General features: G+C 34.3%; 1 protein-coding gene across 2 annotated transcripts; it reads left to right on the forward strand.

Annotated features, from left to right (window-relative positions):
* Positions 1–24266, forward strand: LOC146590707 (translocating chain-associated membrane protein 1-like). 2 transcript variants are annotated; one of them, XM_085314010.1, is made up of 12 exons: positions 1–202; positions 5804–5864; positions 8337–8455; positions 9767–9883; positions 9968–10026; positions 10776–10860; positions 11195–11265; positions 11370–11474; positions 13651–13794; positions 14660–14820; positions 17987–18516; positions 21912–24266. In XM_085314010.1, exons 1-11 carry the CDS (start codon positions 83–85, stop codon positions 18058–18060), a joined length of 1116 nt encoding a protein of 371 aa, XP_085170136.1. In that variant the 5' UTR covers positions 1–82; the 3' UTR covers positions 18061–18516; positions 21912–24266. The 2 variants fall into 2 exon arrangements, with proteins under 2 accessions (XP_085170136.1, XP_085170135.1); XM_085314009.1 differs by lacking the exons at positions 11370–11474; positions 21912–24266 and having other exon boundaries at positions 14660–14827; positions 17987–18060.
* The last annotated feature ends 514 nt before the right edge of the window (positions 24267–24780 follow it).

Raw genomic sequence — 24780 nt, forward strand, 5'->3', positions numbered from 1 at the left:
TGCGCGTGAGGGCGAGGGGAAAGCGGCTGTCGAGAGGAGCGGTYCCGCTCCCCTTGGCGGGGGTTTCGGCGCTGCCACCGCCATGAGGCTCCGCAGGAAAAGCAAAAGTCCGGCGGTGCTGAGCCACGAGTTCATCATCCAGAACCTTGCGGACACCGTGTCCTCCCTGGCGATGTGCCTCCTGCTGGGGCTGATGTTCGAGGTACCGGCGCGGGGTGAGGAGGCCGGTGGCTGCCGAGCCGAGCGGAGCAGCGGCGGCGGCGCCCCGGCTCGCCTCGCCGGAGCTTGGCCCTGTGCGTGCCTCCCGGGCGCCTCCGCCCCGCCGGCCCCGTGTGCCCTSTGCCGCCCCCGTTTCTTCTTGGCGCCGAGGCCTGGCTCTGAGGCGCGCTGCCCGCGCACCCCCTTGCTGCGCCTCCACTCGCCTTCGGCTTTACCCGCTCCTGCTTTGCTGCTCTTCTTTTTCCTTTCTCCTCCAGCCTTCTTTCATCGCCGTGTCTGTTTTGCAGCCTCCTGTAAACTCCCTTTCACTCAATTATGTTCCCTTGAATTAAAAAAACAACAACAACAAAAAAAAAAAACTCAAGTCCCTTCGCTTAACGCAGATTCGTGGTGTGTCTCTTGATCGTGTGAACGAACTTACATATTTTTCCTGTTCAGATATCCACGCGYGTGTAGGAACATGCAAAGAGGGTTTCAGGCAACCCCTGGTGTTTTGAGCAGGCTTAAACCAAATAGTAGTCAAAAACTGTTAATCGCCGTTTTGCATCACGGCTCCCTCTGTTGCTGACTCAGCTCTGTAGTGACAGATAATCTGGAGAAAAATGCAGAATTTTGGTTAATTTAACTCGGGTTGATTTCTGAATTCTTCCTTCCATTTGCATTTGAAAGTTATAAAAAAGGTTTCTTTCTATATGCAAGCTGCTTATCGGTTTATTGGGTACCAACTATTCTCTCTTAGGCATCGTTTTCCACCTTTGGGACAAAATTATTATGTGTTGCTATGTGAGTGTGTTAGACTGGTGTTGAGTATGTGGTAGGCCTTTATAAATAGACAGTTAACTTATGTATTTTATTGAAACGTTTCAACATTTTTCCATCAGTTGGATAAGATTTAAAATCAGATCACTTTTAAATAAAAATATTTCTTTGCAGGGGTCTTTTTATTTTCATCTTGACCCTTTTCTGAAACTGTTAAGGTTACTGTGCAGGAATAGACGAGAAAAAGATGTTGCGACAGTCAAATAATTTTCCTCTAAGTGATGGACAAATCTGGTGTTGACACGAATTGTCTGCAGTATAAAAGTTAATATGTGAAATACAGAAGTCTGTGTTTGATTAAAAAAAAACACATTAGCTAGGACTTTGGAACTAAGGTAATAAAGACATTTTAGTTATCTTTGAAGGAGAAAAGTAATGCTTGGTATAAAACAAATTCTGTTCGGGATTCCTATAGATATGTAGAACTTCTTATGTATCTTGTATATGTTACTTTGTAACAAGGTTGCCTTGTGCGTCTTTGTGGTTAAAAGCAAGTAAATTTTTTTGAATTCAGTCTAAAAATTCCATTTGTCTTAGCTCAGGCTTTGTGTGAACACAGAAGTTGTACTTCTGTAAGTCTACCAGGGACTTACAGGGACTGTTGTAGCTCCTTCAGATGTTCTGGTGATGAAGCTGATTTCTTTTATAGGAGAGGAATAAGTTGATATTAGTTAAACTCGAGCATAATTAGTAGAATATTTCATTTCTATGCTTAATAAATATCAAAGTTTAAAATTCTGCAGAACAGATTCTAGTGTTGTTTGTGATGTGTTTTTATTGTGCTTGTTTGACTAGACTTGTATACTTATACCATGACTTGGATACTTTGCATGTCCTTTTTGATGTGAAAGTTCTCTATAGATTGGGACAACTTTCTTATGCAGAGGAATAGTGTTTCTGTGTAACAGGTGATGAATAGTTTTGTTGCTATAATATCAAAAAAAAGTTCTATACAGTCTATTCTATTGGCAGATCTTTTTTTATTGGACCTCTGTCTCATTTACTGCAGAAAAACATACAGTGGTTACTGAATGAAATCTATATTTCATTGTTCACTGTGTAGGTCTTATATTTATTATGTGTAATTCAAACTCAAAAAAATGATGTTTATGAGTATTTTTGTGATGCTTATCATGATATATTATTGTTTTGTTAGTGATACTGAACTTGCCTATATAGCYATTATCTCCATTTCATTTTTGGTCTAGATTTCCTCTCTGTATTAAAGTGAAATTATTTTTAGGTTTTGAGTTTGGGGTACTGAATGACTACATTTTTTTTTATCGATACTTTTCACAGCATTTTATACTTACTGTGACTTCAGCTGCAGCTGTCAGTGACAGGTTTCTGAATCCAGTTTGTGGTAGCTTAGGTTGTACACAAGTTAACCAAAGAATGTGCAAATGAAACATTTTACAGTTGACTACCTCTTGAATGATTTATGCAAAACTGTGTAGTGATATCAGAGTAAATACAGGGTTTTCCTTGGCATTCAATTGCCATATCCATGAGGCCGTCCAAAAAATAGTAGGTATGATAAAACTAGAAATGAGCATTAGTACAACATTAATTCAGTTGTAAGAATTTCTTTAAAGGAAATTCTTATGCTTGGTTGTTTTTTCCACCTTAATTGTGATTTCCTATACTTCAACTTTGCTAATTATTATGAGGTCTATAGATATTTGTAATGAGATCTGCTCTGATTATAACATACTAAAAAATGGCAGCTAAATTTAGTACATAAGTGCTATTTTCCTTCTTCCTTCTCTGAGAATATTTATAAAGCCTTTTATGTGTCCAAGCCTAGTCCTTTTCTTGACGATAGAGTAGACTTTGTCTTCAAAAGAAACTTTGCTTTCATTGTCCACAGTTCTTTTTAAGATGCTAGTATAAGCAGAAAAAGTTTCATATGATTTCCTTTCTTCTCCTAGAGCAGTTTCCATCATCCCTTCTGTGTATTCAGTGGTAAGGTGGCTACAGATGCCACCTGATGACGTTCCCGTACCTTCAGCAGTGTGAAACACTTGTATTGTGTAGTTTGCTTCACAGACAACTGGAAAAGTAACAGCTAACCTGATGGGCTTTAGCAAAGCTTCCTGCCACTTTCTTCTCTCCAAGCACATGGAAACTGGCATATCCTCAGGGAAGCTACTATCCTAATATGTCTTCAGGAGACGATTGTAGTATATGAATTGATTCATTTGAAGAGGGCATATCTTTTCAGTCCCTTTTTAGAACGAAATGAGGCTGCAGTGAATTTGAAGAGCAATACTTTCAGATATTTTTTCAGAAATAATACTTTTTCTCTGGCCTTCAAAGGGCAGCCTTGTGGTAACAAACCATAAATTGAAAAATTGCCTTTCACTGCCTTTTAACTTGACTATAACTTCAGGTATATTTGTGGCTTTATATAAATTTAACAATTATGCAGTGAGCATATATTGTAAAAGCAAACTGTACCATTCCTCTAGTAACAGTAGTTGTAAGACTAACTTGCTTATGAGTTTTGGAGAGTTATTCCTATACCTAAGGAATTGTGTTAAATAATGATGAAGAGAGAATTCTGTGTATTTTATTAACGTGCAGGCCTCAAAGTTGTTGAGTTGTGACCAGTACTTATGTTTAACTTACAGATTGCTGCTTCTATTGCCTTTGCAATTTGAGCTGTTCCAGATCTTGTAACCAGGCTTCTCACACAGCCTGCAGTCATTCCCAGTCTCAGAAGATGGCACAGCGAGGGCAGAGCTGTTGACCAATTCAGTCTTGCTAAGGCTGTCGAAAAGCTCCCTTTTGGCATGGGCAGTGACAGGGAAGAGGCATGTCCCTAGTGAAGGGGTCTACAGGACATTCCTTGGAGCAGTCTGAATGCTCTGCCACAAAGGAGACTATTGCTAGGGGTCTTAAATCATAACTGACTGAAAGCAAGCATCTTCATTTTAGCATGATGCTGATGGCAGCGATACCTGTGTAACTAACTGTATTTTCCCTGTCTTCCTTAAGCAAACGGTTGGCAGTGAATTCTTCACACGCTCATTCCTTTGGGGTTTTTAAGTTGATATTGCTACTTTGGCTGCTTGTTCTTCCCCTGAAGCAGACACAAGAATTTGTTTAGCTGAGTAGTGCAGCAGGCTTGGAAACTCATCTGTATTAAAATGAGTATTTTTTTTCCCTCCCTCTTGTTTTGCTGAGTCAGTTTTAAATAATTCCCCTGTCCAATTCACAATGCTGCTACTTGTGATGACAAATGTAGTATGGAGACAAGAACCAAGTGGAAGTAAAGAGAAAGGCCAGATTGCTCCTCTTGATGGTAGTGCTGGTTTATACAAATTTAGATTGAACACATCTACACACCTATTGAACTACAGTGGCTGACAGTCAATTTTGTGTGCCAGAAAAATCAGTACTTTTTCCCTTCATGAGAGTTCCTTTTAAAAGTATTCGTCAATATTATGACTCCTCTACTGCATAATTTCACAGGTACGCGCCCAAACAGTATACTTAAATGATTTGCCTCCCCCTCCATTTTTTGTTACAGAGGATGTTCTTCTATGTTGCTGTGTCACTTGCTTACTTTGTAGCTGGTTGAATTTGTGCTTGTTTTAAGTTTCTATATGTTCCTATTTATACTTTCAGGAATTAGGCTGTGAAACACGTAAGGGAAAAATAGCTTTTTTTCTTTTCTTTCCTTTTTTTTTTTTTTTTAGTTTCTATTTCGTTATAAGTCACTTCTGTGAAGCTCAGTTTAAGAGAAAATGTAAAAGATGCAAGAATAAGTTCTCCTTTATGTTGATTTACAGTTGATGCCTGTTATCCATCTCTGATTTATGCCCTAGATAATTATGTTTTTGCAATCATAATAAACGTATTTGCCATTGTCAGTGTAGGATGTAGTTTCATACAGTGGTTTCTGCAGCAATTAAACCAGTTAATTCTTCCCCTCTACTCACTTATTTCCATGTGTCATACCTTAGCGGTCTTTCAGTTAGATGAGCATGACTGTTTTTGAAATTGTGCAAACCAGATCAATGAAATGTTTTCAGTTAAACTAAAATGTTTACCTTTTATCATGTAGTCATAGGGTCTGTAAGCCATACTCTAAGCCAGATGATAAACAGTTGCCATAGCTGAGGGCTAAATACACTGCAGCATGGGAATAGGAAGTTGTCCGGAGATACAGATGGCTGAAAACCTCTTAACTAGTTTTACCTCTGGAGGAAAGGTAGCATGGAAGTATGCCATTAGCTACTTGGATTGTGCTGTAGTTCTTAGAAAACATTTACTTTTTTTCTTGCATTATTTATTGTACAAGGAAATTCATGAACAAACCTTTTAGTTCTACTGTTATGCATTGAATATTCAATTTATTTATACATACTCTTAGCCAATATTTCATTCTTTTGAGTATCTTGCAAAGTTACGTGAAGCTGTCCATCAGCATTAACTTAAAGGATCTTTTAACTTTTGAAATAAATGACATTTGCACTTCTAAACACTTAAAATGTTAATTAGTACAACAGTGAGTAATTTGAGCCTTAGCTGAAGGGACATAATTCAGGTTCTGACCCTATGCCACAAATGTTAAAGGATTTGCAACATGGTGATCCTCTGCAGTTCTAGGAAATGAATAGCACTGTTGGGACACCTTTGATTTAAATCATGTGTGGGAGAACATTTGTTGATGGATTAATAGTCTGTTTTGGGGTGCTTATAGTCCAGCTGACTTGAACTATCTTATACCTTTTTCTTATCTCTTTTTAAATTTCAGGGCACAGCCAAATACGTCATCATCTTTATCACTGTGCAGTACAATGTCACCTATGCCATTGGTAAGATTAAATCAAATCTATTCTGTTTTGATGTAATGCAAGAACCAAACTATTAAAGCGTATATTTTTTTTCCTGAAAACCATTTATAATACAGTGTTACTCTCATGTTTGTCTGTCTGCTTTTGAATTTACTAATACTGTATTTACTGAAACATTCTAGTATTTTTCTGTTGCTTGTGACAAATACTCAGCTATCTTTCCCATAGTTAATATTGCTACAAAATCATATTGTAATGCAGGAAACCTATTTTTTCCAGCTTTTGATACAAACAATGGGAAATTATTGAATAGTAAAATATTCTTGTTAAATTCTAAATATCTATTTCTTGTTCCTGATTTCTTATGTTCCTGCTAATAGATTTTTTTAAAAAATATATCTTTTGATATCTCATTATTATTCTTGAACTGGTACACCTGATTTAAAAACATGATTTTAGGTAACAAAAGGAGGGAGACTAGTGTGAAATTTTTTCCCCTAAATATTTTCATTTCTTCCATCTTCTGTAGCTGCTGTACTAAATACACGACTGGTAAGGAGCTAGCGGAATTTCTGTATTTGATAACTTTTTTTTTCATGATAATATTAATAACCATATGCTATTTCTATCATCACTAAAATTACAGAAATAGAAACTTAATTGACATCTTAACCTCTTTAGAAGTTAATACATGACAAAATCATTTCAGCCTCTATATAGTTGTATACATCTCTATTTATAATAGTATTTTTCCCTAGTTGTTTTACTTTCATCATAGTTTAAAACAAACTATCTGAACCTTATATTGAAAAGAAACTCATAAATTTATTTCATCATAGACAAATTTCCTTGTATTCTCAGAAATTAATCTTCTCAGTGTTGGAACTAAGGTTCAGATATATTAGAACAAAAGTCTTCAGAATTCTATGACACTTGACTTTCAAACCTGAGACCTCTGCGCTGTGTCTCTTCCAGACAATATAGCAGCACTTTCACTGCATTTAATACATTCAAAATAATGCCTTTATCAACTTCATTTACAGTTGAGAATATCCATCATTTTTGCAAACTTTTCCTGTGATTCCTCATGTTGAACACTTGAGGTGTGCACAGTCAGTGGACTTGTGCTTAACTGATATTTGAGCAGTATCAGGTAGGAATCTCATGTAGCAGAGACAAAAGTAGAATTCATTTGTCAGAACAGTTACCAAGATGCATGTGATGTGAGCCTTCATAGTGTATGGCATTTATATATAATAAATATGATCAAGGTATAGCTTCCTTTGATTTTATAGATGTGAGTGAGTTCTGTACAAGAAACTTTAAGGCCGCAACTTGAGCCCTCAGAAAATAATAAAAATATAACTAGTGGATGCCACTTTTGAAAAATAGTGTTAGCTACCAATCAGAAGTAGTATTTGATATGTAATTACTTTTACATTGATTATATCACAGGCTACTTTCAAGCATTGGAACAGGACATCTTACGTATTTTATAATTCTGCAAAAGTGCAGTGTGCTAGGACCTTAGTATACCATTCACATTATAGGAAGCAGTAATTGCTTTTTTTGACATTTTTCTATCAGTTTCCTTTAGAAAAAAAAGTCTTACGATGACTGTATTTCTGCTGATCTGTTTTTGGGCAACACTCGTCAAATTTTATAAAGGGTAAAAGTCTTAAAGACCACAAAATTCTTTGATGTTTATGAAAAGTAATGGCTGTATAGCAAAGAGATGTCCAAATTAATGCCCTTACTTAGGAGAAAGTAGAGGAAAACAAATCTTAGACATGTTAGCCAGCAAATCAGGATAAATGTGGTTCTTGAATAGTTGTAATACAAGTAATTTCTTTTCTATTGCAGTCTCACAGATGTATAAAGAAAAGTGAGGTTGGGTGCTTGTGGATCAAAGGTGACATACCCTGATGAAAAAAGGCTTCCTGAGACCTACCTCTTATACTTGCTTTTTTTTTAATTGAATTTCATTTGTGTGCTCTCCTGCACTTCAACATAGTAAACGCAAATATTTGAAGTATTTCTATGACAGTGGAAATGTTTTTTATTTCTTTTAAGTTTTGTTTTTAATTTATGAGAACATATTGCTAGTTCTGTAAATGAAAGGTTATTTGCAACTGTTCAACATCTCTTAAAAAAGAGGGAGTTACTTACTKGTTATTGCCCATGATGTTGAACTCCCTGGGATACTATCCTCACTGTGTAATTTCTTTTTTTTCTACATGTAGTCATACTTCTTGAGATGGAATTTTGTTTGCTCCCTACCAAAATATAGGGAGTAGGGCTTTTTTTTTGTTTGTTTGTTTTGTTTTTTTGGATGACCTAGTTCTAAACTGGGAAGTTTCCAGTTTAGAACTAGTATCCTGTATCAATTCAACCTAGCTTCTAAAAACACAGGTCACTGGTGCCCTTTCTCAATTGCACAGAATACCTTTTCATAAGAAGTAAAATATATATTACAAGGTTTTTCTTTTTCAGATGATGAGAATGAACACATTCATTTTTATGACTATGGTCCGAAAGACATTGCCACCATCCTCTTCTACATGCTCATAGCTATTATTCTGCATGCTGTAATCCAGGAATACGTATTAGATGTAAGTTTACTACTGGGGTATAACTTGCTTTTATGAACATACTGGTTTTAGCTACCAATTGCTTAGCAGCTTTTTTGCAATAAGTGTATAAGCTATGGTACAAGAAACAGCTTAGCATTTAGGAGCCATATCATGATTGATTCTTTTGTGCTTTGACAGAAGTGCAAGTAGACTTCAATATTTGCATAAATGATATTTCCTCAAATTTTCTGTAATGGTTTTCAGTAGTACTTTTTCCACAGGCAGATAGAAAAAAAGGTGTTCATGCTATCCAGTTATTTCATATCCCTAAAATACTTAGTGTGGTAATCAATTAATATTCATATCCCTAAAATACTTAGTGTGGTAATCAATTGCTATAAAAAACCTAAGATGTAAAAGACCTTTTTATTATTATGCATTTTGTTTAAAAATACAAAAATAACATTTTTCTCTCAAGTGTTGTTCATTTGGAAACATTCTGACTCTTTTATGCTCTTTTGTACATAAACACATGTGCAATCACTTGTATTTTGCAATGTACAAAATTAATGCTATGTGTTTTTCCTAACACCCGTTAAAACAAAACAGCATCAGATTTTAGATTGTGAATTTTATCAATATTTCTCTTTTTGTATGTCTTTTCTGTTTTTTTGGCTATTTGCATGAGAATTTTTGTCAATAAGCCTTTGAGCTTGGACTGAATCTCTTTCATGCATTATTGTGAGTTCCATTATTCCGCAACAACAGATACCAAATGTTCACGTCCAAGCTCAGAATGTCTGTGAATGAGGTTTACTGCCTTAGATCTTCCTATATTTCTGAAGATCAAAAATGAAAATAACTGCAATATGATGGATTCTTACCTGTCAGCTGAGCCTCAATAACTTAATCATGTGCTGTTTTATACTACTCAGTTGCAAAGTAAAATGAATTTGTTAAAGTCATCGTGAAGACAAACTAGTATTGAATGGCCTTGGAATGATTTCACAAATAGGTCATCTGAGTCACAGAAGCTCAAATGTATTTAAGTGTGCAAAGAGACTTGACTAATTTGGCAATATGTCTCTGATTCTGGGAAAAAAAAAAAAAAACAGTGTCTGGCTTTATTATCTGAATATTTTCTGTGTTTACATTGGCAGCAGGTTTTATTGAACCTAACTGTCATATTTGCAGATCTGCATATTCTGCAGATCAAGCTCTTAAAGGAGCTTTGTATTTTGATTGGGGAATGTGAGATTAGGAAAGTAAAGAATACAAGAGTGAATGCTAACTGCCAGATAGCTTCGTTGTTTTAGAAATTAAATGTGTTGATCTACTTTTTGTTTCTAGAAAATTAATAAACACCTGCATTTGTCAGAAACAAAGCACAGCAAATTCAATGAATCGGGACAGCTAGCATTTTTCTACTTGTTTTCACTTACATGGGGAGCAAGTATTTTAACTACAGTAAGTTACCTTAATTGCTTTTTGATTTACAGAATATACTTAAAATATTAAGAAGGTCCTTAAATCACTGACCTTTTTCTTTAGGAAGATTTCATGATGAACCCAACCTCACTGTGGAATGATTATCCCCGTTCTCGTATGCTGTAAGCATGTTAAAACCTGATAGTTCTAGTAAATAATTTAATTTTAAACTGCCCAGAATTTTGGAGACTACTAGAGAGGTATGGTATTGACATTGGTACATTGTAAGAATGACAGCAAGGTAAAAAAAATTTCTGTTTAAATACTGTGAGCTATTGTATCCAAAGGTAATTTGCAATGCTTTAAGCAAGAATCCCGCAGATATTTGCATGTCTCTTTAGTTTTACTGCGGCAGCTGACTTAAAGTGAAAGTTTTTGCAAGATGGGATGTATAACAGGATAGCTGAGGTATTCCACACTAAAACATATGTGTGTAGGAGGGTGAATGTTCAAATTAGAGGAGACTTATAGCTTGATTGTTATTAAGATGCCTTATGAAATTGTGTTGCTTGCCCCCTCACACCCCCCCCCCCCCCCCAATTTTCTTTTACTGCTTTTTCCTAGTGAGTGTGATACATGGAAGGGGGAGAATTCACATTTTTAAGAAACAAGTTCAGCTGTTCAAGGGATAACCTCTTTTTGTTTGTTTTAGTACTAGTTCAAAAGGTGATTCAGAACGTTAGAACATAGAATGGTGCTAATTCAACAAGCTGTCACCATAGAGTTGTTTTATGTTTGCAACTCCTATGATCTAGAAATCATAATATATTAGTCAGAATTATTTTAAGATAATGAATTTAAAATCTTGCATCTTATGTTGAAAGCCTGAGAAGTCCTAAATGTTTGTTTTCTCATCTGAATTATTGTTTAGTTTTCAGGTAAAATTCTTCTATATTTGCCAGATAGCCTACTGGCTTCATGCACTGCCGGAGCTATACTTCCAAAAGATCCAAAAGGTATGGAGTGAAGTCCTCAGTACAGTTAATGAAATATATATTTTTCCAATTATTTATATTTGTACTGTTTATTTATAGTAACCATAAAATAAAATATCAACAAAATCTTCATATTTATTTACACATTCATATTTATATATTGTTAATCTCTTATTTGCTAGCTTATTTMGTCTGTCTCAGAAAATTGCATTATCTGTAGCTGTCAAATTCGATATGCTTCCAAGAGATTGTATACAGTAGTGAAAAAAAAAATCAAGATTAATGAATGATATGCTTTTTCTTCAGATAACATAGCTAAACTGTAACAGTATATTATAATATTCTCTAATTCTAGGAAGATGTTCCAAGACAGCTATGTTATATTTGCCTTTACATTGCTCATATCTCTGGTGCCTACATATTGAAGTAAGTGTTTGCACAGTCATTTTGAATGGATGAACTTATTTGCCTCATTATTTTATTAAACAGTCCTTTTTTTTTTTTTTTTTTTTTTTTTTTTTTTTTTATATTTTGCAGCATTTGTTGCTAATTCTGATGTTACCTCACTATTTAGTGGAACTCATTTTTCATGCCTCACGTCTCTTCTACTTCAGTGATGAAAACAAGCAAAAAGGGTAAATCTTGCATTTATTAATATTCAGAACTATGGCTACTGTTTGCATATAAATGTATCTGCAGGTATGTAAAAATGTTCAGGTAGCAAACCTCACATGTTCTATGCCTGATATTACTTGCTTTGAATTCAAGTGAGTCATTGTCACTATACAGAGTCAAGGAACCAAATACACAACTTCATAGTTACCATGGTGAGATTTTACTTAGGCTTTTGTTAAAGTCCCATTTAAATTTGTATCAACTACTTCAGCTTCTGTAAGTTGTCCATTTGCTTAAATGTTCGTAAGTGTTTGTATATAGAGATGTTTGTTTTTCAAACAATTTAACCCAAGGATAAAAGGAGCGTTTCCCATAAGTTTGTATATAGGTCTCTCCTTTTTTTAGTAAGAGCAAAAAGGCAATAACTATACAACAGAGGAAGTAATGTCTAAAATGTGTGTGGGTGATAAAATCTCTTCAATTATGTATCTCTTGAATAAGATTTTCAACTCTTCTGAGAAGAAGGGATATAAAAGTAATGTATCCTTCAGGAAAAGAAGGAGATGCATTGAGACACTTAACTATGAGGCATGCTAAATGATGTGGTACATTTCACCATCTGATTGCAAAGACTTCTGGAAATTCTGGTATGAATAAAACAGTATTGTCCCATTTGGATGTTCTTGTCTCCTATTTTGGTCTTCCTTCACTATGTGACAGCCCACCTGGAAGAGATTATCATGTGTATCTTTCTTTCTCGTAATCCTTTATATATAGGCAGCCTCTTTTGATACAATCTAATGGTATTGCTCCTGAACTTTTAACAAGATCCATTTATGTCACTGTTTAAAGCTAATGATTAAAATATGTGCAGTGAGCGTTCTTTGCAGAAAATCAATAGTAACACAAACAGAGAAAGTGGAAGAAAGCTTATTTTTCACCTGTACTACTTTTATGAGCTGACTTGATTTTCATTATATGCTATCCAAATGCAGCAAGGATAAAATACTGTTATAAGAACATCTTTTTCTATCTTATGAAGAATATAATAGTCAGATAAACAACTATGTCTTTGGCTGGAAAGCAGTTATCCCATGTGCAACATTACTGCAACTTAAATAACTGGAAATGGAAGTTGGACTTCATGAAAGATGATATGCAGAAGCATTTGGGGCATTATATTTCTATTGCAACATATAGCACTTAACTGTAGAAACAATACAATTTCAAGAGCTAAGTATTCTCCTAGCCCAGAATTTGCTGTTTCTATTTGCAAGTTTTACATTCAAATACTGTAGCTTTTCTCAAAATCTTGCTTTGGAGGAGGATAGGAAGAAGGTAGCTTTTTTTAGCAGTCTTGCTTACTATAGTGTGACAAACTTGAAGTTTTCTTTAAGTTTAAAATCAGCTGAAGAAGCTGGATTTTTTTTTTCCAATAGAGGTTTTGAAAAGGTAGTTTTCCACATTAATAGAGCCTCTTTTAATCCATTCATCAGTGACATACCACCAAGTCGCTTGTCTGTAGAAGTCTTTTTGTAATGTAATGTAGTAAAGTAGTATGACCAGCCTTGTTTTTAAAATTAATTACTGTCGACTTAGTAGCACTCTGTGCTTAAGAGCTGTCACATCCTAGAGCATAAAGTTCTAGATGCCTAAAATCTGTAGGATGGCATCTTACTCTGTTAGCTGTAAAGTGAAAGGGTTGTGATTTGTTACTTGTTCTTACTAGCTAACTGATCTTTTCTTTTTTCTTTTTTTTTTTTTTACTCAATCTATAAACTTCTGGCTGTTAAAAACATACATTGCCTTGATCTGCCAACTATTTTGATATATGTATATTATACCTTTTAGGGTCATCTTCCTGGCTCTATAACATCACTGCTACTTAAAAATGACTCACAACATGAATGTCAGCTTGAGATGCACCTTTTTGCTTTGATATGCTTTCTAGTCAAAATAGTATGTGATTTTACTTTTCTGTCAATGAAAACTCATTTTCTATATTGAATACTTTGAGGCAGGATTGAATGACTTGGAAAAGACAGAGAGGTCATTTTTTTTCCACAAATGTTGATCCCTTCCTTTCCCTATCATTGCTAAGAGAAGTTTAATGAAAAGCTCTTTGTGCACTTAACTTTATTGAAAAGAAACAGACTGAAAGGAGAAAGTACATTAATTTCATTATTTTGTTTTCAGATTTACCATTTGGGCTTTACTTTTTGTAATGGCACGTCTTTTGACCCTAACTTTATCTGTCCTCATGTTTGGATTTGGTCTCGCAAGAGTAGAGAATCCAGGTTTTTCTATAGCAGACGGAAACTTCAATGTACTCACTGTGAGGTATAACAAGGCTAGTAGACATTCATGCTTTTGTATAACATGGCATTTCAAAGTGTCTTTTAATATAACAATGCAAGATGATAATGTGCTTTGAAGAGGTTCCCTCTTTTTGTGTCTGAGGTGACATCTTCCTCTGAGTTTAACAAGAAGGGGAATTTTATTCTCTTTTCTATCTTTTCACAAAAGTAATAAAACAGACTATATGGGAAGCATAAGGCAAAAGAGATTTTTTTTTAAATGAATTGTTGGTTRTTATCCAAAACCTGAGATAATCATCTCATGGAAGTTTTTTTTACTTTTCCTATGTCTATTTTGGACATATTTGGAGATATTAATACCATCATTTTAAAAAATAATTTTTTATTGGGGTCTTTTAAAAATATTTTTTGAGTATCTGTTGTTCTTGTGTGTTCATTTTGATATCTGATTCCTTTTTCAGTATAAGCTCATTACTTTAACATTCACTCTTATAAAAATATCTGTAATCAAGTAGGTGGGAGGGATTTTGAATCTGTATGATTTTTCATTTATGGTTCATCTGGCAGAAAAAGCCTCTGCTATGCAATTTCCTATCAGCCACTGAAAGCTAAGATAACTCATTGATAACGTGATTGCTTCTATCTATATATTTATGTACAATTCCTAGTCATTTCTTATGTGGGCACATACCCATTGTCTTTGGTAAAGCCTTCTGATATACCTGTTTTCCTGTGGTATGATGATTTTAATTTTTAATGATAGACATTTGGAGGGGGGAGAAAAAAGAAAATAAAGAAAGAAAGGAAGCAGGTACTGACTTGCTTTATGTTCATGGATAGCTGAAATTTTTATTTAAGTGTCTCTAAATCATCAAATCTTTTATTAGGATTAGCTGCCTGACTGCCATTTGCCTAACACAGGCCTGGATGATGTGGAAATTTATAAACTTTCAGCTGAAGAAATGGAGAGAGCATATTCAGAAACAGATTCCTAAGAAAAAAATAACTAACACAAAGAGCAAACCGACAAAAAAGGAACCAAACAGAGGTCAGTGGTATGATGTTCTTAGGCTGTTTCTAGACTAAATATTTTTATGCAAGATGCATCATCATATCTTTCCTTTTTTTAAAAAAGAACAAAAACATCTGTCTTTTTGATATGTAGAGAATATAGAGAACATTACAGCTTCTACAAAAACTGGAAAATATTCTTATTTAATTCCATATTAATGGCAGGACAGGACACTGTATTTAATGTTAGTGCTGAAGAATCCTGGGAGATCTTCAAGACTAGTGTTACTCCTTGAACTCTACATTAATCTAAATGAAAGGAATGTTTCACGAAGCTGGGCTTAATGATTCCAGGTTGCTTTTCTTTTTAAAAATCAAGTCTTTTACAATGCTGCAAAAAACTGTTTAACTTTACCTTTCCTGTATCTCACCAATTCTGTTTGTGTTATTTCAGACCATTAAAATTTAGTTTGCTTGTTTGATATACAAAAAAACACAGCTTGTAAAGAAAATTATAGCAACTGAAAAAACTCCAAAGGAACATTGCAGTAACTGGTAAAGGGAAACTAATGGAGAAAGATCTTTTTATTAAATGCTATTGTATAAATTTCAAATTCAAATGTTTTATCAATTAAATGACTTAAATATGATTTTTGAATATTATAATCAAGAGAAATTTCATATTCCTGTTAGTAAATATATAAAACACTGGAGAGAGATATGTATGAAAGCTTTGGAATTGCTTTTCATGAAATTTGGGTAGAACTTTGAAAAACACTGGGAATTTTACCCCATACTGTTTCTGTCTCTCTCAAGTTATTCTTTATGTATTAACCCTTACCAAGAAGTGTAGAAGCTCTTTACATTCAGAGATTACTAGCACTCTGAGTCAGCATTAACTGAAATCAGTTGGAAGATTCTAGATGAATGTAATGTGTCAGCAGCACTGTTTTTCCTTATCCTTCCAGAGCCTTCTTTCTGCTCTGGACATAGATGCAGATGCATTTGTTTTCCTTCTCCAGTCTTGTAGGTCCTTCTATGGTATCCCAGTGAATAAATTCCTTTTCTGTGTTGCTGTATGAAATTATTGCAATTTTTATGTTCCCCAGATGATTACAGTTTGAAATAGCAGAAGTGAAATCATAGTTTGACTTTGTTTTGCTCAGCCAGAGCCAAACAAGGAATAGCAAAGGCATGAGAGCTCTCTGACTGCATATGTGGGGATGTTCGTACACTGTTTATCAGTTAATCTTGCTTCTAATTGCAGTTGAGAGTACTTACACCTGGAGAAAAAATCTTAAGGAGAGCTTGGATTCTACTGAAGCCTGTAGTTTAGTTTCAGGCATTGTCTTCAAGTCATTTTCTAACCTGCTGAAAATAATAGACTTTCCCTGTCCTCCTAACCTTGAGATAAGAATGCAGACTCAGTTGCGGTTAATGTATCTAGTTAATGGTTAGTCGTGATCTGCATATGCTTCTAACAGTATCAGAAAAGAATATATATTTGAGGTTGTTAGGTGTGGAGAGTTAATGTAGCTGATAGTAAGACAAAATGATCAAGTTCCAATTTAATTGGGAAAAAGGAAAGCTAGGAGAATTAAGTGTGTCATAAATCCTTCACACACTGCTATGTTCTGTCTGTCCTTCTCCAACTTCTGTTTGTGCTATGGCCTGATCGTCTAAGCTAATGACAGAGAAGGCTAGTAAGTGWGAAAGGGTGTAGGATAGGATATTTATTACTAGTGTAGTACTAGTAACACTGTATCACAGGAAATAAAATAAATGTAAGAAATCATTAAAGATGATATAAGAAATGATGAGTAACAACTAAAATTCCAGTTAAAGAAAGATGTCATAGGAGAAGATGGGTTGTTGATTAATACCTGCTTGATTAGTAATCAGTTAAAAGATACTGTAGTCCCACCTGGATGCARCCATGTCTAACATGCTGTAGGTGACCCTGCTGAGCGGGGAGGTTGGACTAGATGATCTCCAGAGGTTCCTTCCAACCTTACTGATTCTATGATAGGAATGCTCAATTGGTAGTCTGAAGTGAGCTTACCAATGGGGCCCAACAAGTGTCTTTGACATATTCACAAATAAACCGATGATGTGAAAAAGTCTGTAAATGAAGCAAAATTATTCCAAATTCCTTATAACAGAGTTACTGAAAGATATTGCAAACACAGATTAGATAAAAATAGTCAGATTTTAATGTGCAATTTCTAGATTTCTAAGCTAATTAAATAATGCACGTTTTAAGGGGAGGGAGAAGAAAATAAATTTATATGTACATAACATACTTTAAATCAGTATTTATCTGTCAGGAGAGATTTTTCTAAAGTCAGTGTTTTTTCTGCAGATGTCAGGATGATATTTTGCTGCAGTTAAAAAAAAAGGGGGGGGGGGCTAGAATATACCATTGTTTAAATTGCTCTGTGTATGTATCTACATCCTGAAAATTGGATGCCCTTTTGGTGACCTCACCTGAAAAGACTTAAACTAACACCAGACAGATACAAAGAAAAATGACAGTAAGGGGAGAGTTTGAATACCACCTAGCTTGAAAAAGTGACTGACGGGAGATATGATAGAGTTCTAAAACCTTAAGTGATTTGAGCAGGCAAGTACCAAATGACAGTTTGCTATTTCTTCTAGCATAAGGCTAGAGGATTTTCAGTGAAATTATTTAGTAGTATGTTTAAAACAAATGAAAGGAGAATATAAGACACAGAACTCATTTCCACAGAAATTTGTGAGGATATTGAGAGATTTAATTCCTGAGGGTTTAGTATGTCAGTAGTAGTAGTACTGCTTTAATAATTAATAGTCTAAGTGCAGTTTAGGCCTCAAGAAGTCCCTAACTTATGTTGATTTTTCTGGAAATTGAGAGGAATTATGTTGGCTGAACTACTCTGTTTGCACTATTTATATTGTTCCTGAAACCTCTGCTATTAGAAACTTTTGGAGATGGGGCACTGGACTGGAAGCAACTTTTGTCTAACCCCTGTTCTTATCAACTTTGTAACAAATTTTTTTAAGAAAAGTACCTGACTCCAAGTTAATTTTAATTTTAGTTGAAGCAAGTACCTAAGTATTTTAGATGTGCTAGTCTAATGTTAGTCTAATTTCATGCTGATTTTCATGTGAAATCAAACTGTTTCTGCTTACTGTAATTTAATTTTCCGTGTTTAAAATTACAGCTAACTTTGTCAATGGAGCAGCAAAAGTAGAAGATAGAGCATCACCAAGAATAAGAAAGTCAAAACCAGTATAAGCTAATCCTAGAGGACAACATTTGACAGAAGACTGTGACTTTAAAAAATTGATCCTGCGAAACTATTATTTGGATGTCTTTTATTATATGAATGGACACTGTCAGATTATATTTAAAGTATTTTTGTTAATAACTCATATTTATGACAACAGACCATCTTTAATCTAGGTTAACCCAACAGCCTTCTTCAAATTCCACTTAGCTTTGACAAGGAAAACAGATAAACCGGTTTCAGTTAGTGGTTCTATGACCAGAATGTCGTCAGAAATGATCACACTTCTATATTTGCATTAGAGGCACTTCACGATTCTGTCTGAATCTATATGATTTGTTCTCTCAATTGTTTCTACAAAACCTAAATTCTACACTAAAAGATCGTACTGTGTCTGTTTTTGTTGCTGGGTTTCCCCCCTACAAGATTCTTTTCTATTTCRTTCATCTTAACTGGAGTGAGAGGTATGTCTGAAGTCTTATCTAGCGTGATAAAAAAGCAAAATGTTCTATACCTGTTTTTTTCCTAAATATTACAGATTTAGAGGTAGAGCAAGATACCAAGAGCTAACTCTGACAAGACAGCACTAATCTTTTTTTCGTTTAAAGGTGACTGTAATACTAAGTAAAGATACAGATTATGTGCTTTGCCGTTGCCTCTTGGATTTGGTGATGGATAGTAGTCTTGTATGGGGGAGGGGCAAATAATACCTGTAGTTTAATTGTGGCCCTGTTTTGAGTGGTTGTGGGAGGGGGAACTTTTTGTGTTTCCAAAGAGCTAATACAGCATGCTTGCAGACACATGTTCCAGAATTTTTTTCCTCATCTATTTTTTTCTTTTAATTTATAGCTGATACGTCTTAAAGTCCTGACTCTACTACTACTTTAGGAAGGTGCTCAAATAATACTGTAATGAATGTTTTACCAAGCATCGTTTCAAGCCTTTTTTTTTTTTTTTTTTTCCCTTCTGTCTTAACCAATAGATAATCACTTATTTTGATCTGTCACTCAAGGTTTTATCTCTGTGAAGACATTAATTTGCTCCTTACATGAACTCTGTATTTGGATATGATTTTAATATGTTTATATCAAAAGTTCTTATTTCACTATAAAAATAGTATTTTTGTAAGTAACTTTTAGATCTAAAGCTGCCATCTCAATGTTGTTTACCTTTCATGAACTCACTTTATTTGCTGTAACTTTTTCCCTGTGTAGGAATATTGCATTAATTCACATATTCTTTTACATTTCTACTGAAAATGTTTTCCATATAACTGGAATACATTTGTTAATATTTTTGATAAAGTTGTAAGAATGAATGTCTCATTCAGTAAAAGTATAATCTGAGCACTTTGGATAACATTTCCTAGCCTTTAAGTGTGTGTCAGTATGCTGCTCACAAGACAATGCTTTCTTTGTATATCTGCAACTATAAGCTTCACAGTACTTGTAGGGTTTGGACAGAGGTAGCCAGAGACCAGGGATACAGGAAAAAAATCTCCCTGACTGAGAAAGGAAATTGACACTAAGATAAAGTCACTGTGACTGAAGAATCAAGAATGATCCATTTCTTTTRTTTTTGTTTTTCTCTCTATGGCAATGCAGCTCTACTCTAACCATTTTTTCCCTCTATCGCTCGCTTGAAAATGCTTGAGCTCAGCTTTTCTTCAGAATGGGAGACTAGGCACACCCAAGTTGCCAGGTTTTCAAAAGTGTATCTATACGGTAGCTTATTAGGTGTCAGTATCCATTTCTAGGCACCTAAAACTAGATAATTTTGAACTTAAGACTTTACTTTTAGTATTATCAGAAAGTATGTTCCTAGTGTTATAACTTGAATAAATTGATAACACTATTCTTGAATGTTCTTATTCCATAGCACTTGTGATAGCCTCTTCAGAGAAGCTTGGTATGGATCTTTTAGATTATCATTTTTATTTAAATTACTATTTTAGATGTATAAAGTTATTTTTAAATACTGGTATCAGATATACCAGTGTGTGTATAGCTGCTGCTTCATTGCACGTACACATATATTTGATGTAGGAACATCCTCTTTATAGCATGATGAAACTAATTTCTCTTGAAAATAAAAATTGTTTTCTATAATTACATTAAATGTTTGGATACTTACAGTAATACCAAATGTAAGAAAATTCATTCTAGGCTTGTGCCTTATGAATATGTTTCAGAAGACTCCATTTTCAGCCAAAAGGCTGCTTGCATTTAAAACTGTTTCTGGGGATATCACAGTGTAATTTTTTTTTTACTGATATGAAGATGATTCCATTGAATTACACAAATACTGAAGATTAGCATTTGGTAGCTCATTGACAAAACAAGCATATATGCTTTTGGAAACAAGCTGGATTGAGTCAATTTTTGTGGAGGAGAGGGATTTATTAGCTTGCTAATGCAGATTCTGTGCAAGTTCAAATATGAAATGATTTTAAGCCAGAGGTGCATAGTGGGGTTTCTCTTAAATCTCACATTTTTCCTTTCTGATTTAGTGATAGTGAGTTGTCAAGAAAGTATAATCTGCATGGAAAATGATGAACTTGCGGGAGTACTTGCTTATGTTTAGTATAATCGACTTGTTTATTTTTTTTAAACTTGCAAGAATAAGACAATTCCATACTTGCGTCTGCATACTCATATCTATTTTTTAACTCCTTTCACGCTGCTAAATTAAAACTTCTTGGTTTATTGCATGGTTAGATAAACCTCTGTGCCACATTCAAGTATTCTTTCCATGTATTAAGCGTAATATTTTATAAGAAAGATCCGAGGCATAGGTCAGTGACTCTTGAGTTCCCAAGTGCTTGTGAACTTATTTTTAATTACAATGTTTGGGAACATTGCCAAAATGTCTAATATCTTTGAAATGACTCTTCTCTAAAGTAGTAAAACCTATTCCAATCTCCTGATGTAATAGCAAGATCCCAGGTCAATCCAAGCATCTGATTATAAAATCAAAACAAAATGCACAGTGGAAGTTGCATATGMAAGTGTTTAGCTGAATGGGATCTAGTTAAATAATAAACCTAAATTGAGGGTAATGAGTAGTGCATATTACCATTTTGTCCGTAAGTCCCATTTATGTCAAAGGTGATTTTTTTCAAAAGTCTTAGGAACACATATTCAAAGTGCTACGAGACAGCTCACGAAAGCCTATGCTCAAAGTCTAGGCTAAGCACTAGGCAACATGTTAGTGATTAAGGGGAGGTGGAGATATTGGTGAAGGTAGCTTTGTCAGGTTTTATTCAGAGACCCAAACTGATTGCATTTGTCATTTTCAAACAGTTTTATGAATGTCAAACACAGTAACAATCAAATTAGAAGCTAACTCATTCCTGTTTCAACCACATAGACTTAACTGAAGTTAAAGTCTCCATCAGCACAAATGTTGAGGTGTGTGACCTAGTCCTGTAATATTGTAATAAATGATCTTATTAAGCTCTTTATCTTCATTTTTAAGACTTTATGTAAATTGTAAGAATTTTAGAGCAAGTGTATGTTGTATCTTGTCACAATCTAATAGTAAATCTATCTTACTTGGCAGAAGTCCTTTGCAAGTAGTCATATGCACATCATAGAATACTAGTATGCATTTGCTTTTTTGGGAAATCAAAATTATATCCTCTTATTTTTAACCCTTCTTTCTTCTGAGTATTTAAGAGTTGTTTTATCTTGTTAATTTTTTAAAAAGATAAAATGGCCTATTTTTAAACAGTGCAGAAAAACTTACTTCAAAATTTATATCTCAGTTTTTGAATGGTATTATACAAGTGAACAGATTGTTTCTGTCGGAAACATAACAAAAATTCTGCAGCTGATGCATTTTTGTCTCCACTTCTTAGGTTCTGAATTGACCACCTGGCATGGAATTGAGTGGAAGTTGTATAGTGGCGCAAAGGTGTGGAGAATGCTGTTGCACTTTCCTGCTTGTGTTTAAGTCCAATAAACAACTGTAATGAATCAAATTAGGCTCTAAAATGTAGGACGTTTACAGAACTTGATTAACTCCAGCTTCCAGGTACACATGAGAATTTCTAAATGTCCAGTATTGCAGAATGCTACCTAACTCTGTAAATAATTGTTTAGTTTCATTATGTTGGAGATAAAAGGATTGAGTTGGGGGAGACAATGTTTCATCTACAATTGTTTCTTAATATTATAAGAATGGGTTGCTGTATCTGCTTAAATTGAGAGAACATACGCGCAATGCCTTTCTTAGACCATCTGAATGGTGACTTGCATCATAAAAAAAATGGGTAGTAGTTAAAGAGGTAGAAGAAAATTGATACTGTAAACTACGAATATTTAGATGTGTAGTTTTGAACTTTTGTAGCTGAAACTGAGTTTATGTATTCACTCGATTTAAGAGTAATGTTTACAAACTAATATGCTATTTTTATTACAGTTATCAGCTAAAATTGTTCTGCAGAGTTGCTCTACACTTAAACTAACGATGTACTCCATATTACATTGATAAATGTATGGTTCAACAGATATGCCGGTTGTTTTTAATGGCTGTTAATCATTATTTTAATTTCAGTTAATTGACTTGTCTGTCCTCTTCCAGGTAAACAATTAGAATATTGAAAGGCTTTTTTGTTCTTAATGCATTGGGAAAAATGAATTTGCATAAATATCATTTCATCAATCACTGTATATGTTAAAATTATGCTTTAGGTTGCTAAAAATACTGTCAATTATTTTTGATGAAGCACAGCAGTGTGTTTTACTTATGTTTTGTTGTTTGACATGTAATCCATAGCACAAGGTCTATATTTTTTAATGTATTTGACTTTTGGTTGGTGATATTCTCCAACTATGTATTTCTGATGCATCTCATTTTACTCTAATTTTGATAATTTCCTTTGGCGGTAGATAATCTGTTTTATTGTTATGCTATATCAATTGCTTTTGGTAGTCTGGTCAGTTAAGCAGATAAGCCATAAAAATGGCAATCAAGGAAGAAGATATGTAGGTAATATGGATTTATTAAATATACATATATTTTTTTCCAGTTCTTTATTTTTTTTTAACCCATTTCCTATCAATGTTGTTTTTCTTTGCTTCTTATTCAATACCAGGAAGACTTTTCTATTCAATCCCTGTGATGCCTGTGCTAATTCCAAAGTCTTTCAAGTGCTAGATATTCCCTCAACTCCAATCAAGCAGTTTGCAGTCAGTCTGCTGCAAGCAATTAGCATACAGAAAAATTATCCAAATACAGAATAAAGCAGGCTTAAAATTCTACAGTCATCAAGAAGTGCAAGTTCAGCCCCAGAAAGCCTGGGGATGATGTGACAAACTATAGTTCTACTTAACCTGCTTAGTTCAGAGAACTCTATGAATTCAAAAGATCAAAGAAACTTTATTCTAAAGTTCTGGTTGGAATTTTGAATTTTGAGGCATGAAAGTTGTTTTGTTTCTTTTGTGTTGACAGTTGATAATTATTAGGGGAAGAAAGAAGGAATGGAAAGCTGCTTTTGTCCTGGGATAATATTGGAAAATGCTATAGCATAGGAGTTATTTTCTATAGGGATGTTCTTGCTATTTCCTTTAGCATTAAAAAATAATAATAAAAAAATCTTATCAATAGATGGAACAGGAAAAAAGCTAAGCTCAGGTAAAACTTCATATGAAGAGTGCTTTTTGATCATGTTCAGTGTTTTTTCTATCTCTGAGTTTAAAAAAAAAAGGCTGAAGAAAGAGGAGTTTTCACATGCACTAATTATCTAAATAGAAAATGATCTTGGAAAAAATCAGGAGACAATGTTATGTCTCCTGTTATGGAGAGCGATGCCATTGTAAAAGGGAAAACGTTCTTTCGGAGGGAGAATAATAGCTGATAGGAAATGATGACTGACTGCATTGTGGTCACAGTAAAGATGAATGGCAATGTCCAAAAGATGAAATATGGGTCCTGTTTCCTTAAGTCAGTGCTTCCATTGGCCTTTTATTGATTGAGTGTTGTGATCAGTTGGATTTAATTAGCATGTTACATAAACCGAGCTTAAATTCAAGCATGTCTCATGGTGCATGTCTTTGTCTTTACATTTATCTAAATGTATTTACAAGTTTGGCTGGATACTTTAAAAGAAAAATGCACCAGTAGGTGGAGCAAATAGATAAAAATGTCAAATTATACAGTTTTACAGTTGTACTTGYCCTAAAACTGATGAAAATAAATACAATTTTACTAATTCTTGAAGAGCATCACTTATCGATGAAAAGAGAAAACATTTTATCACTATATCCTTCATTGTATAAAGTGAGAGCTACTTTTGAAGTTAGCTTGAATTCTCCTTGTTTATAATTGCTAAAACAATAAAGAAAGGTTAAAAGAAAAAGCAAAGCATACACAGTATTTGTACTGTATTCACATATGAAGTTCTGAATCATCCTTGAGTCTGAAGTATGGTAAATACAATGCAAATATTCAAAGAGCATCTGATCTAAATGGAAGAAATTTGAGTAACCTGCCATTTGTCAAAATAACATCTCTTGCAGTTTAGTTACCACTTTTCTCTTGCACACCCCTTACATTCTTTTTGCATTGCCCTAACAACATTCTTTTCTATTGTGATACCATGATAGGAAATCTGTCCTTACTAAATTAAACTTGAATTCACAAGAATAAGCATGCGTTTATAATTGATAAGTCAGTTTGTAGTATAACCACAATGTCAAATCTAAGGTGGAGCTCCAGTTGCTTAT

Source organism: Rhea americana, unplaced genomic scaffold, assembly GCF_003343005.1.
Source record: "Rhea americana isolate MKP2758 unplaced genomic scaffold, rheAme1 scaffold_4, whole genome shotgun sequence".
Classification (NCBI taxonomy): Eukaryota; Metazoa; Chordata; class Aves; order Rheiformes; family Rheidae; genus Rhea; species Rhea americana.

Excerpts from the sequence above, each read along its gene's own strand:
- LOC146590707 (XM_085314010.1), top strand. The coding sequence starts at position 83 with ATGAGGCTCCGCAGGAAAAGCAAAAGTCCGGCGGTGCTGAGCCACGAG. Across the intron at positions 9,884-9,967 it reads GAGCAAGTATTTTAACTACA|GAAGATTTCATGATGAACCC; the intron begins GTAAGTTACCTT and ends CTTTTTCTTTAG. Across the intron at positions 11,266-11,369 it reads TCTGGTGCCTACATATTGAA|TTTGCAGCATTTGTTGCTAA; the intron begins GTAAGTGTTTGC and ends TTTTTTTTATAT.